We start from the raw sequence: 14319 nt of genomic DNA on the forward strand, positions 1-14319 counted from the left end.
AGATTCCAATCTTTTTAGAGTAACCACTGATCCATTTTTCATCACTGTTTCTGATTAGTCCCCCACAGGCCGCAAATCTAGGGTCCCCAAGACAGGAATCATCAGAGTTAAGTTTCACCCAATCTCTGTTAGCTTTGCACCATTTCACAGTCTTACTAGCGCATTCATTTTTTCGCTGGGTATCTTTGGTTTTTTCCTGTATACACTCAACAGCTAGTCAGCTAGGGTCTGACATTTCATTATCAGTTCACTCGGATCCTTTGTCTTTTTGCTAAAGATCTTGTCGTTCCTATTTCTCCGCAGATTCCAAAACATGAGATTTGAAAATAATTTATTTTTTTAAAATCAGCTCAAATAATAATTATTTCATGTTTAATCTCTTATAATAATTTTTGATAACTTAGACGAGGACTTGTTTAGACATTTACAAAATTAACATTTTGTTTAATACCTACAAAAGTAACTTTTATCTCGACTTATTTTATAAATTAAAATAAAAATAAAAATCAATCAGGATAATATGATTTATTTTTAAATAGGTTTTTATAAAAAAAATCAATTTAATAGAAACTTATTTGAATAACATGTTGGGGAAAAAAAAGAGATTTGAATCTTAAAATATTAAAAGGTGAAGAAGAAATTTATCCATCATAATATTAAAAAGAGGCATCAAACATCGTGATAAAATACCGAGAGTAAAAATGTACGTGAACTCTTTAAAAACGGGACAAAAATGTTACTCTATTGAGTTGGTTTTGGTCCTAAATATAAAACTCATTTCTCATATTTATCAATAATCTCTAAATTACTCCTATGGATACTCCCTCAACCATAATCAAATAGAAGAGGGAGAGGGGGTATTAAGAAAGATGATTATGGTGTTTTAGAAAAAACGTATCATATTTATTACAATTAACTAACTTACCTAACTTTCTTAATCTAATCAAATTAGTTAAATGGATCTTATATTAAGGACAGGAGGAGTATTTCCGTTTATTTTCCAAAACGTTTGTCACCTTTACATTTGGTGGGTCCCATATTACTGTCTCGGTGTCATCTAATATCACCCCATCCATGCCCCCCTCCAATCACAATACACCAACTCATTAAGTCACAATCGAATAGCAGCAACAACTTCTGGTTCTAATGGCTTCCCAATGCTCAAACGGAATGCCCATTTTCTTCCAAAAATGGTCCCCACCAAAGCCTATTTTTTCTTCCTGGCGGCTTCATCAGCGATGTCATCCGATCTTTGCATCCTACTGTTCATGGGCATTTTTGTCTCCTATATTTTATTATAGTGTCTGGTATTTTTTTTAATATTATAATGGGTAAATTTGCCCATTCACCTAATAGTAAAATTAAAATTTAAAAAAAATTGAGGCTATGTAAGATATTCGGACGAAATTATATATTAAAAGTGTCATGAGAAAGCTTCCCACGCAAAATTAATGAGCTGTTGTTCTGTTAGGAATACGAAATTAAAGGAAAATTACATATAAATCTCAAATAAAAACTTGTAACAAATTAAAATGTTTGAAACGTGGTGTGACTTTCTATACCCAGAAAGAAAAACGCGTGAAGGTGACGTTGGTTTCTCTGTTTTCGGTCAATGGTTTCTCTGTGGTGCAAATAACATGTGGCGGTGAATGAATACTGAACTGAATAATCCTTCCCTAATAATCCTTCTCTTCTATCAGCCACTAGATAAATAGAGCACTATTTTCCTCCTCCTCGTTTTTCACCTTAATCGCGTACCATTTCACTAAGAAAAGAAAGAAACAGTACTAAATCTGGATGATCCTGGAACCTTCACTTAACCCCAGGTCGACAAGACCGAACACATACGGATTGCTATAATGCACCGTGAGGATCAAAGACAGATGCCCAAATCTCCTTCAGAGTCTTTTTCCTTTTCAGTGAATATAGCAAGGACTGCCCCCAAACACCTCTCTCTTGCAGAATAAGATCACTCAATGTTCAAGCTATTAAAAATAATCTTATTAGAGTCACTGTCAACTACTCTTCCTATCCTAAATATAACACTAATTTTGTAGTGTAATTACTGCAAAATACGTGTTATATTTACACTACAACATTGATGTTATATTTAGGACCGAAAGGAGTACTAAATATGAGTACTTTTTTTAGTGAAAATGCAAATCTTGATTTGTTATGTTTTTGAGAATTATTTTTTTCTGCTAAACTTAATTTTCGTTGGCTAACTCAAAACATATTTGGACCTTGACACCTTGCCATTTTTTTGGGGACTAGGCTTCGCCAACATTTCTCTTTAGTTCCTTTTTTTTTCGTTTGTTATTTGTTTGGGTACACAAACGAGGCAATAGCCCAAATAATAGCTCGCCCATATGCTCGCTGACTCGCTGGCAAAAGATGGGCTCTCAAGGTCGTCTTTGTTCAGCACATGTCCTACTCATTTGAGGAGTATTTACGAAACGATTTGCTGGGATTTAATCCCCTGAGTATTTAGTTTACTTTTTGGGCTTTTGCCCTGTTGTATACCCAAAAAAAAAAATAGCTCGCCCATATTGTGCCTATTCAAATATTTTATTTTATTTTATTTTTTTCTGAACGAGTTCTAATATTTTATTCAAATGTCACAAAATAGACGAAGCGCTACCTCTCAAAGGGGGGAAGAAAAGATAACCAATATATAAAGCTTAATTGAAAATATGGGAGCACAATTGACATTATAAAATAAATTTATCACATAATTAATTTTTAACCATTCCGTTAAAGATTACACTGACATATGGCTAACCAAAACTGCTACAATAACATGCCTTGCATTGATTATGATATAAGGGGTGGAGCCATTATTGGGCTGCAAAACGCCTCAAACTAAGATTCGTCAATTAATTGGTAGGCGATAAGATGGGAGAACTAGCAAGTGATTAGCTCTTGGCATTGACAAACCAAATGTCTCAGTCATATCCAACTCATCTGGAGACTTGTCCTCCGGAAGTTTCCAGTTGAAGCAGTGCACTAACTGTGCTAAAATAAGCTTAACAGTAATTAAACCCAATTGCAAACCAGGGCAGCCTCTTCGACCAGAACCAAATGGTAAGAATTGGAACTCATGTCCTCGATAGTCCATATTGCCCTCCAAGAACCTCTCTGGACAGAATTCTTCCACATTATCAGACCATACCTTAGGATCTCTTCCTATGCTCCATGAATTCACTATGATTCGAGAATTCTTCCTTATGTAATAGCCATTGATTATGATATCTTCCCCGCACACACGAGGGACTAGTAAGGGTCCAACTGGGTATAGTCTCATAGTCTCTTTAACCACCATATCTAAGTAACTCAACCTTGGCAAATCGGCTTCCTCGACCATTTTGCTTTTTCCTACTTGATTTTCTAGTTCAAGTTGGAGTTTTTTCATCACTCTTGGATTCCTTAAGAGTTCTGGAAAAGCCCACAGAATGACAGCAGAAGAAGTGTCTAATGCAGCAGCAGTCATATCCAGAAGCATGGCTTTGATGTTGGTTCGATCTATGACAAAGTTGTGGTGATCATCGTAATTGGTATCCATGCAAGAGAGTAGTATGTCCACAAAGTCCTTGTGTCGTCTATTCTGTTCTTCTGGTGCTGCCTCTTCATGCTCTCTAACAATGGTCTCTAATATCTCATCAACTTCCTTGCTCGTCTTCACCAAACGTCTTGTAAAGCCCTAAATCAAAAGAAATATACTTTAACGAAACTTAAATATGTTGGGTATAATTTCAACCTTTTTTTGTTTAACGAAACTTGAGCCCTCGATGGGACTTCTTATAATGCAATGCCGACAGAAATTTAATGGTATAGAATTGAAGGACATGTGATTCCCTCTATTTTGTGGATGCGGAAAGAGATTTCTGGCTCCACGACACCAAAAGGATACGTGCCCATCATCAGCATGTGGGATGCAGACTTACAACTCAACCACCAGAGCTAAAATCTTTCTATAACAGCAAAAACAAATTGCCCCCAACCATTAAAACTAACCACGTGCCATGGTTTCAATTTGATTTTGTAATGGTGAGCTGGCGTTGGCTTACTAAATCTTTCCAAAAGTTAATTATTCCATGCTGCTTAATCAATTATAGACCTGTTTAGAACAGTTTATAAGTAGTTTTTTAATAGTGAATTACAGAATACGAGACAAATATGTATGTGAGAAGAGTTTTATCTCAACTTACGTGAAACGTGTTTATAGGAAATTTTCACCATGATCCCAAACAGGCACTATATTGCTTGCGCATAATTTCATCCATTTTCTCTTACTTTTTAGAAACTTGTGTTGGAAATTGTGCCCTAGGGGTCAATCATTATGTTTTGAACATTGTTAATTTATGAATTTATTAATTACGTTATCATATTATTTGCATGTTTACTGTGATGACTATCCTTGGATAACTCATGGTTTATCCTAAATGTCCCTGGTCGGTCATCTATGTGGGAGCAAAGATGAAATAAGACCAGTATGACTTTAAAGATATATAGAGATATAAATGAAAGTCATAGGCACATGTAAGAGTACAAGGTGTTGGACCGACCCGCTATGAGAGAGCTGCATGGGTTAAGTCATAAGCTTCTCTCATATACAAACCATGTCACTGTGCCCTTTGACCTGAGATCATCATGGATTCCTACATGAGAAACGCTTAGCTTTGACCTAGTCAAAAGTCACTTTTGACCGAGTGATCATAAAGACTATGTTCAGGCTTAGTGGTTTTTCATGCGGAGGAATGTGAATGGTCAAGATGGAATTTGTCCCTCACATTCGTAGGGAGACATTACTAGGCCCCTCGATGAGTGAGTCTGAGAAATGTATGACCATACTATAATGGAAAGGTAGTTTCGTTTCTATACTCAGACTACTCAGGGATCGAGAAAGTAACGGTCATGAATAGGAGGATGACGTTCTCCATGCCTCATCCATGACCAAAATGTCGTGTGACAAAAGGGACGTGATATGATTGTATGAAAGGTTACATCGTTCAACGATCCTCATATGATTTGGGTAGTCGTGATGTCTTGCTAGAGACCGCTTACGACTTGTGAGTCATTATAGTTAATGGCCCACTGCCAACTTCATATGGGCCTACAGGGTCGCACACAAAATAGCCCAACGCGAGTTATGGTGTCCAGATTCATTGAATCTAAGATATGTCCAGATTCAATGAATAATATAGGGTCGACATGTATATATATATTCGTATATATATTATATAAATATAAGAGATATTAATTGTTAGATTTAATTTATAAGGATAAATTAAATATATATAAATTAATTCCGTCATCTCTTTATTAATAAATAGGTGAATTGAATCTGTGAGACGGATTTAATTTAAACCATATTTATTTAATTGTTCTCTTATCTGATTAGGCAATATTTGATATTGTATTAATTTCGGAATTAATTTAGAGTTAATTTCGAAATTAAATATTATTCATTAAACCTATAGCATCCTATATATTTGATATGAGGAGCTAGGGTTTTAAGTGAGAGAGTACCAACAGATAAGAGACGGCCTAAGAGAGATAAGAGTGGACGGATTCTCTGAAAACCCTAGACGGACAAAAGGGCGCTAGCAAGCCGTCTATAACCGAGAGCTATTCGTGTGGATACCGGTAAGGAAGCCGACCGGAGTTGTCGACTTCGAACGATAAAGGAGGCGAGCAGAGGCATCCTGAACGGTGGAATCACCAAGCCACTCGGAAACCGAACACCGAAGGTAATACTTCTTACTACCTGACTTAAACGCGATCGGTAGATCCGGGCAAGGGATTGAAAGTTTTAAAATTTTTAGTTTTTCTGCTGCGTGTCGTCTTTCAATACCCTTCAACTTGAACCTCTAACTTTCTAGCTACTATCTCCGGTCCTAATTATAAGACCTAGTTGATTAATTTGGGAAGATTAAAAAAAGAAGTTAAGTTAGTTATTTGTAATAAATATATGTTGTTTTCCTTAAAATATCCTTGCTAATCAAGTGTATTTGCTAGAACTACCATTATTAGAAGGATTACCTTGGAAAAAAAAACATAAATATGAAAGACAAAGTGGATTGGGGTTTTATATTTAAGACCAAAATAAAAGTCAAAATGAAGTCTTATATTAAGAATCAGAGCTAGTATAATCTAATTTGAATTGTTGTGTCCAATAGTTACTAATACCTTTTTTTTTTGGGGTCAAGATCAACTTATTCTATTTTTTAACATACGACCTATTTTTAAATTTGTAAAACATCTCAGACTAATTAAATTAACTAACTTCTTCTTCAATGTAATTCAATTAATTAAATAAATCTTATAAAAATCTCAAAGTAATAAAAAAACACATTAAAAATGGAACGAAATCCAATTAGAATATGCCAATAAGGTGATGACTTATATGAGAAAGAAGAATAGATTTTGTAGGGGTCCATTGAAGAGGGGCAGATTGGAGTGGAGCTAGGGGTGAGCAAATAGCCCATAACCCACTAGCCTGCCCATAACCCAATAATTTTTTGCCCATTAAAGCCCGCCCAATTAGCCCAAATAGAAGATAATAAACGGGCTGACTTAAATGGGCGGGACAGCCCATTAAACGGGACGGGCTATGGGCAAGGCTTTGGGCTGCCCATACCCACCCATTTAAGTTTTATTTTCTTTAAAAAATATTTTTTATTCTTTAGAGTTTAGACCTAGCTTCAGTAGCTGCCTTTCATTCAAGCTTTCATTATTTGCTTCTTTCCATTCTAGTTTCCAGTTTGGCACTTCCACTCTTTCAACTGAAGTACTGAACAGTGAACATTGAACAACTCTCTCAGTGTCACTCTACGTCTCCGCCACCTTCGATCTGTGCTTGCGTTTGAGCGTCTCTGCGATTCGACTTCAAGCCAGCTGCCCAGTTTGCTTCTAGCTCCAACGGTTTGTGAACTGTAATTGATTCGTCTGTGAGGGAGTGAGGCCGTGACTTTGCATCTTCATCTGCGACATTAGAGCTCCAGTGAATTAGTAATCATCTGCGAGCTTGTGACGCTGGGTTGCTGCATCTTCATCTTCGACATTAGAGCTCCAGTGATTGTTTGTACTGCGTCTTGCCATCTTCGAGTTCGACTTCAACTTCTCGGCAGCTTCTCGTGGTGGACTGGTAGCGGCGTCCCTCGATCTGTTGAAGATTGAAGCAAAGGTCACTATCGCTGGTGCCTGGTAGCTCACTGTTCGGTAAATTTTTGTTTTTGACTTCTCCTTGTTCCAGTGTTCCTCCATTTCGTTGCTCTCTGTTCGGCTGTTCCTCCATTTTGGACTTCTGGTAGCTCGCTAGTCACTATTTCGCTGAATGTTGATTAGTCATCCATATAAAGATGCTTTTGTTTAAAACATATGTCTATTAGCCTAATCACAATGCTACATGGCAAATTAAAATTTTGAGGGAGTTATCTAACAAGAGAAAAGTTTAACGAGACAAATTAAAATAATTGGAATAAAACATCAGCTTAAAACAGAACAAAGACGAGCAAAATGCTAATTTGCCTTCATGATCAGCAGAAGGGCGAGGATTTTTTTCTAAGAGAAGCTTCTATCATCATTTACCAGCAACTTATCTCCTTCGTAAAATTCAATCTAATTTTCCCCTCTTTTTCCCCTTGATTTTGTTTATTGTACAACATAATGATACGCATCACAGACGATCGCAAACACACTGGACAATTTCAACTCTTAGTAGATGCAGCGTTAATATGTTTGAATGTTGGGATCTATTATTCTATTTATGACTTACTTATACATAACTATAGTTCCCTGTTTGCTCAATGGCTTGGTATGATGCGCTAATATGTTTGAAAAACTAGCTTTATCTTTGTTTTCTTACATAAACGTGATTATAGTTTTCTTGGTTATTTCTCATTGTCATTGTGATTGATTTGGAATATGGAAGAAATGAGCAACTCAAAGTAAATAGCATGGATGATGTGCAAATGAATGAGGGGACACTAATGATGTTAAAACCACTACCACTACCACTATCACATCTCCTGTTGCTACTGGACAAGGACAACAGAATGCAACAATGTCAACAACTAATGTTGGAGGAGGAGGAGGACTTCCATTACCTAGGAAAAAAAGGAGACAAACATCTGAAGCATGGAAACATTTCACAAGGTTGCCACTAAGTGAAACAAAAGGTAAACATCGTGCACGTTGCAACTATTGTGGGACGGATTATGCAAGCCATCCAACTAATTGTGGGACAAAGCAATTGTTGCGGCATTATGAAAAGTGTCCAAAAAATCCAAATAAAGCAAGCAAGCAACAGTCAATCTTCTCAGTTAATTCTAGTAAATCATTGACTCATCAAGTATATGATGAAGAGGAATGTAGAAAGGCTATTGCACATTTTGTCATAAAGGATGAGATGCCTTTTCAAACTGTTGAGGGACAGGGTTTCAAAGACATGATACATCGATTTGAACCAAGATTCAAAATCCCCTCACGATGGATTGTTGCCAGGGATTGCTACCAGGTGTATCTTGAAGAAGCTAGAAAGTTGAAAAAATATTTTAAGCGATCTAAAGTCCGTGTGTCCCTCACCACAGATTGTTGGACTTCAATCCAAAATACCAACTACATGTGTTTGATTGCCCATTGGATTGATGATGATTGGAATTTACAGAAACAGATTTTGAATTTTTGTGTGATTGAAAACCATAAGGGAGATCCAATTGGTGCAAAACTTGAGACATGCTTATTGAATTGGGGCATTGATAAAGTTCTAACTGTCACTGTTGACAATGCTTCTTCCAATGATACAGCACTTGCTTATTTGAGAAAGCGTTTAAGGGGTTGGAATGGTCTCATACTTGATGGTGAATTTATGCATATGTGATGTGCAGCACATATTTTGAACCTGATTGTTTCTGAAGGATTAAAAGATATGAATAAGTCAATTGAGCTCATCCGGCATGCAATTAAGTTTGTTAGATCTTCTCCATCAAGGTTGAATAAATTCAAGGAGCTTATTGTTAAAGAGAGAATTGACTCCAAAAGTCTACTATGCTTGGATTGCCCCACTAGGTAATTTAGATAATTCTTTAATTATATTTGTTTTCATTACACTTTATGATATAATTTTGTTTCGTTAATAAAATTTTGTTTATGTTATTAGGTGGAATTCGACATATCTCATGCTTGACAGTGCTATAAAATTTGTTAAAGTCTTTGATCGAATGGAAGAAGAAGATGCAGATTACAAGGAGTATTTTAAAAAAAAAGGTTAGACTTGATTCAAGCCAAGATGATACAATCTATGATGGTGAAGCCACAACTCATCCTCCTAGTGCATATGATTGGGGTGTTGCAAAGGAGTTTCTCGTCTTCTTGAAGTTGTTCTACTCAATGACCTTAAAATTCTCTAGATCTAACTATGTGACCACAAATACATGCTTGTTACATATAGTTGCAATCCAGTCAAGTCTCCATAAAAGTGTAACTAGTGAATATTCATTGTTGACTGATATGGCCATCAGGATGCAATTAAAGTACAACAAGTATTGGGGAGATATTGAGAAAATGAATCCATTGCTGATTATAGGGGTAATCCTCGACCCTAGATACAAATTGACATATGTTAATGTTGTTTTTGATAGAGCTTTTTCCAATGATCCCATAAAGCGTGAGGTCACATTGAAGCATGTCATGAGTGTCTTGCATCGCCTATATGATGAGTATGCAGTTAATGTCAAACCTTCTGATGATGATGCATCAACATCCCAGCAATCATTGCAGCAAGTGGATTCTGTTGCTAGTGGTGATGTGGTCAATGAGTTAGTTCCTAATGTTGAAGAGGCTATTGAAGATGACCCTACCTACCAAGAGTTTTTAGTCACTGCAAGCACTGCATGTAAGAAACCTGAGCAAGTTTATGAGATTGATGAATATCTTCAAGCTGGATTATGTGGCCTTGTTAATCCTAAATTTGATCTTTTGGCATGGTGGAGAGTAAATGCTTCCAAATATAAAGTTCTTCATCTCATTGCACATGATTTGTTGGCTGTACCAGTTTCTACAGTCTCTTCAGAATCTGCCTTCAGTACTGGGGGTCGAGTGCTTGATACTTTTAGAAGTTTTTTATCTTCAAAGATGGCTGAGGCACTTGTATGTGCTCAGAATTGGCTATGTACAAATCATCCTAAGGCAAATGATTTGGATGTTGATAATTTTGATGAGAGTACAAGTATTGTTGTTGGTAATTGACTAATTTCTGTATCATTGAGTTTGCAGCATTGCATTATGTTTTTTATACTAATAGTCTAATATTAATGACATTAACTTATTTTTGTTTGTTTTGTTCTTACAGAGCAAGAGGCAGCAACCACACATTCAACAATTTCAAGTGATTCTGAAACAGAACATGATGATACTCAAGATCTAGCTGGATGATCAATTGATGATTTATGATATTGTTTCTTATTCAAAGTTTGTAACTTTCAAAGTTTGTGAGACTTTTTATGATTGGTGGCTACTTTTATGATTTTATTAGACTTTGATTGTTTGTGTCTTTGTGACTCTAACTGAAGTTATGTGATTGAATATGGTTAGTATTATGTGATGTTATTTCATATTTGATTTGCTGTTTGGTATACAAAATTTATTAATAACTTCATAAGATGACATATAAAAAAGTAGTCATGCTGAAAAAATTGTCAAAAAAAAAAACAAAAAAATAAATGGGTTACCCTTAACCTAGTTAGCCCAAACAGGCTGCCCTGTAGCCCATTTGCTACGGGCTAAAATGGGTTGCTACCGAATTATGGGCTAGCCATGCCTGTTTATTCATAAATAGACGGGCTACGGGTTAACCTTTGGGCTAGCCCAACGCACCCATTGCTCACCCATAAGTGGAGCGTATAAAATCAAAACGCAGGCGCTTTAGACACCGCTCATTAATTAAACTCTATCGCCGAATAAATTTTAATGATATACAGGGATGTGTCATTCCGCCTGGAGTCAGGAAGAGATTAATGGCCCCACCACTTTGAAAAAAACTTAGAAGTCTATTATAATATTATATTTTTATTTTTATATTAAATTTCACATAAAATGCGTAATAATTTAATATCTTATAATAATAATAATAATAAAATGATGTAGTTTAATTTTTTAAAAAATTTTAAAATCGCATTAAAGTATTACTTATTTTATATAAAATTTAATAGTAAAAAATATTTGGGAGGTTACAATATTACGAAAAACATAAGAGAGAGGTATATTATGAGCTATAAGGTCAGGCCATGCGCGGCCATAACTCTATCCATCCGTGAATGAATTATTTTGAAAAGACACCAATTCTTTTAAATTCCCATACCCATTCACCCTTTTGTGTTCAACACTTCACCTTGAACCGCTCTTGGATCAAAATCTGAGATGCAGCTAGACAACGGACAGATTTGGTTTGCTGGTTGAAACATTGAATACACTAGAAGGAAAAAGAACAGTAAATATGCAGTTGAGTTGATAATGGTACCTGGATATCAAATGGCGCCAAGAAAGGAACGAAATCTGCAATATTGAAGGCTCCAACCAAGTTCAGCGCTTCATGAATAAGATCCTTCAGATCAAATCTATCGTCCCTGTTGCGTCCAAATATCATTTTATACATTATGTCTTCTACAAGCCGCTCCACCTTCTCCGTCAGATCCACCACCTCACTCGCCGCCGCCGATTTCTCAATCGACTTCACCAGCTGTCTCAACTCCTCCCTTCTTAAGGGAGCAAACGTCTCCAATTTCGATGAGCTAACAAGCTGCAGAGTACAGAGCTTCCTCATATCGCGCCAGTAAGGGCCATATTCAGAGAAAACCATCCCCTTGGAGCCATAAGAAAGGAACTCCGACGCTTGAGTCCTTGGGCGGCTGGCAAAAACGACGTCGTGCGTCCTGAGGAAAAGCTCGGCGGCTTCAGGGGAAGAGACGACAACAGCAGGGACCTGTCCGAGTCGCAAGGACATGATGGGTCCATAGCGCTTCGCGAGAGACTGAAGGGATCGGTGCGGGAGAGTACCCAACTGGTGGAGGTTGCCGATCACCGGCCAGGCCGGTGGCCCTGGGGGTTGTTTCAGGCTATGCTTAGTTCGTCTAAGGCACAGGGATAGGAACAGAGCTGAGAGAAGGAAGAGAAGTGGAAGAAGGAGAAGGGAAGGGAAGGGCAAAGAGGAAGAAGGCAACATGTTTGATTTTTTGTCTGAGAGTAAATGAAGAAAAATGAAGGAGGCTAGCTTCAGTGGTTTGTATATATTACTAGAGGGTCCTTTGCTCAGTCATGGCGTATTTGGTTTGAAGAGAGGCTAGGAGAAGGAAAGGAAGGTAGGGCGAGAGAGGACAGAGGAGACTTTAATGTTATTTTGTTTAGTTTGATTGAGAGGAGGGAAAGAGAAAGATATTTAATGATTTTTTATTTAGCTAAGAGAAGGAATTGAGGGAGCAATAAGCAATTTATTATTTCATCCTGAGTTTATATTTTTATTTATATATTATATAAATCAATTCACATTTTAATTTAAATTACATAACTGATTGAAAATTTCAGCTAAATCATGTTATATGTGTATAAAAAAATGATATAATCTTTTTTATGTAAATTAATATAGTAATATATTTGAAGTAATTAAATTAACACATTTTATTTTTTATTTTTTACAAAAAACGAAATCTTTTCTCTTCTGCCCATTCTGTTCTAGCTTTAATATACAATCTAATTAATAAACTAATACGTTTGAAAAAAAAATCAAACCGCAAAGATACATAGAAATATTAGAACTGGAAGAAGACAATATGAATGGCTGCTATTCCTCTTCCACTCTCTCCTCCCCAAAACCATCACCTTCAACTCTTCTTCATCTCTTTCCTCCCCTTCTTCCACCGCCACCACTATCCCCTTCTCTATCTCCTAGCACCTTCTCGTCCAACTCCAAAATCAGCTTGCCGCTGCTGACTAATGCCAAGCCAAAAAAGAGACTCCCAACCTACTTATCATTTTCGTTGGCGGTGGCGCTCAGGAAGACAAGAAAGAAGAAGAAAGGAAGGAGTACACCGCCAACCAAGCTGGGAATATCACAAATATATAAGGATAAAATAGTCAGAAAATTTTTTACTTTCCTAAAAAAAAAAACCCTAATTTAAGGGGACCCAAATGAGGGTAAATGAGGGGAGGGGAGGAAAAATTTTGACTCTTCTTTCCTTCCAAATTTTCGTCCAAATAAGGGGAGGGGGTCATTTTCCCTCCCCTCCACCCTTCCTTCCAATCAAATACATCCTTAGAGTATGTTTGGCTCAATGAGAGGAAAGAGAGAGGAGGGATTTTAATGGAGGAAAAGGGAAGGGAGGAGAGTGGAAGGATTTTAATATTATCTTGTTTGGATTTATAAAAAACAAAAGGGTAGGGGAGGAAAAAATATTTTAATATAAACAATTTTGCTCTTATTTTATTTAAGATATAGGCATAATGATCACAACATGACAAAATATGGACATAATAGTCACAAAATGACAAAATATAGGTATAATGGTCACAACATGACAAAATATTACTCTTTCTTTTCAAATCCTCCTAATTTTGGAGGGGAGAAAAATTTCTCCTCCCCTCCTAAAATTTGTGTGCTGCCAAACAAGAGGAAATGATTAAAATCCTTCCCCTTTCCTTTCCTCTTTCCCAAATTCCTCATACCAAACACACCCTTAGGTTGTGGATGAAGATGTGAAAATTTGGGATCTCGGGTGTCATGTACCCACTCCGCCGCTTACTTTTGGGTGCTTCCTAAATTTTTTTTCATTTTTTTTATTATTAAGCTCTATGTAAAATAAGTTAAATTTTAATATCTTATAAACAAAATTCAGTTTTAATTTTTTATGATTTTTTAAATATTTGAGAATACTAAATTTTTAAAAAACCGTAAAAAATTGAAAACTGAATAATTTTTTGCGATATTAAAATTTTACTTATTTTATATAAAATCTAATAACAAAAATCTAAGGGACACAGCACCGCCCGAAAATTTGAAGGTGTGTTCTACCGAAAGAACACAAAATAAGGGCGTCCACGTGCGATTCAAGCTGGATTAGAATATTAGCGGCAATTTTGACCATCTATTGAATTTAAAAAATGGGAGAATTTCATATTTTCATTTAAATTCCAGTGCAATGAGAATTAAGAAATTTTAAGCTTTGAACTCATAGTTTTTGCTTAAAATGAGGGGGGGGGGATTAAGTTGGGAGAAAAGTTGATAAAAATAAGTCTGACTGTTGAAATAAAAAGCAAGTCCTAAAGAAA

At 36.3% G+C, this 14319-nt stretch overlaps 1 protein-coding gene across 1 annotated transcript; it reads right to left on the reverse strand.

Moving 5' to 3' along the window:
- Positions 1-2781: 2781 nt before the first annotated feature.
- LOC114756324 (cytochrome P450 CYP736A12-like) lies at positions 2782-12220 on the reverse strand. The gene is made up of 2 exons (XM_028945267.1): positions 11519-12220; positions 2782-3700 (listed from the first exon to the last, which is right to left on the reverse strand). The coding sequence occupies exons 1-2, from the start codon at positions 12218-12220 to the stop codon at positions 2873-2875; spliced, it is 1530 nt and encodes a 509-aa protein (XP_028801100.1). The 3' UTR covers positions 2782-2872.
- Between the last annotated feature and the right edge of the window lie 2099 nt (positions 12221-14319).

The sequence above is a fragment of the Neltuma alba genome, unplaced genomic scaffold (genome assembly GCF_004799145.2).
Source record: "Neltuma alba isolate B1F8T4 unplaced genomic scaffold, ASM479914v2 tig00010387_pilon, whole genome shotgun sequence".
In the NCBI taxonomy this organism is placed as follows: domain Eukaryota; kingdom Viridiplantae; phylum Streptophyta; class Magnoliopsida; order Fabales; family Fabaceae; genus Neltuma; species Neltuma alba.

Coding starts and splice junctions, on each gene's coding strand:
- LOC114756324 (XM_028945267.1), bottom strand. CDS start 12,220: ATGTTGCCTTCTTCCTCTTTGCCCTTCCCTTCCCTTCTCCTTCTTCCA. Junction 3,701..11,518: donor TGGCGCCATTTGATATCCAG/GTACCATTATCA, acceptor CTTTTGATTTAG/GGCTTTACAAGACGTTTGGT.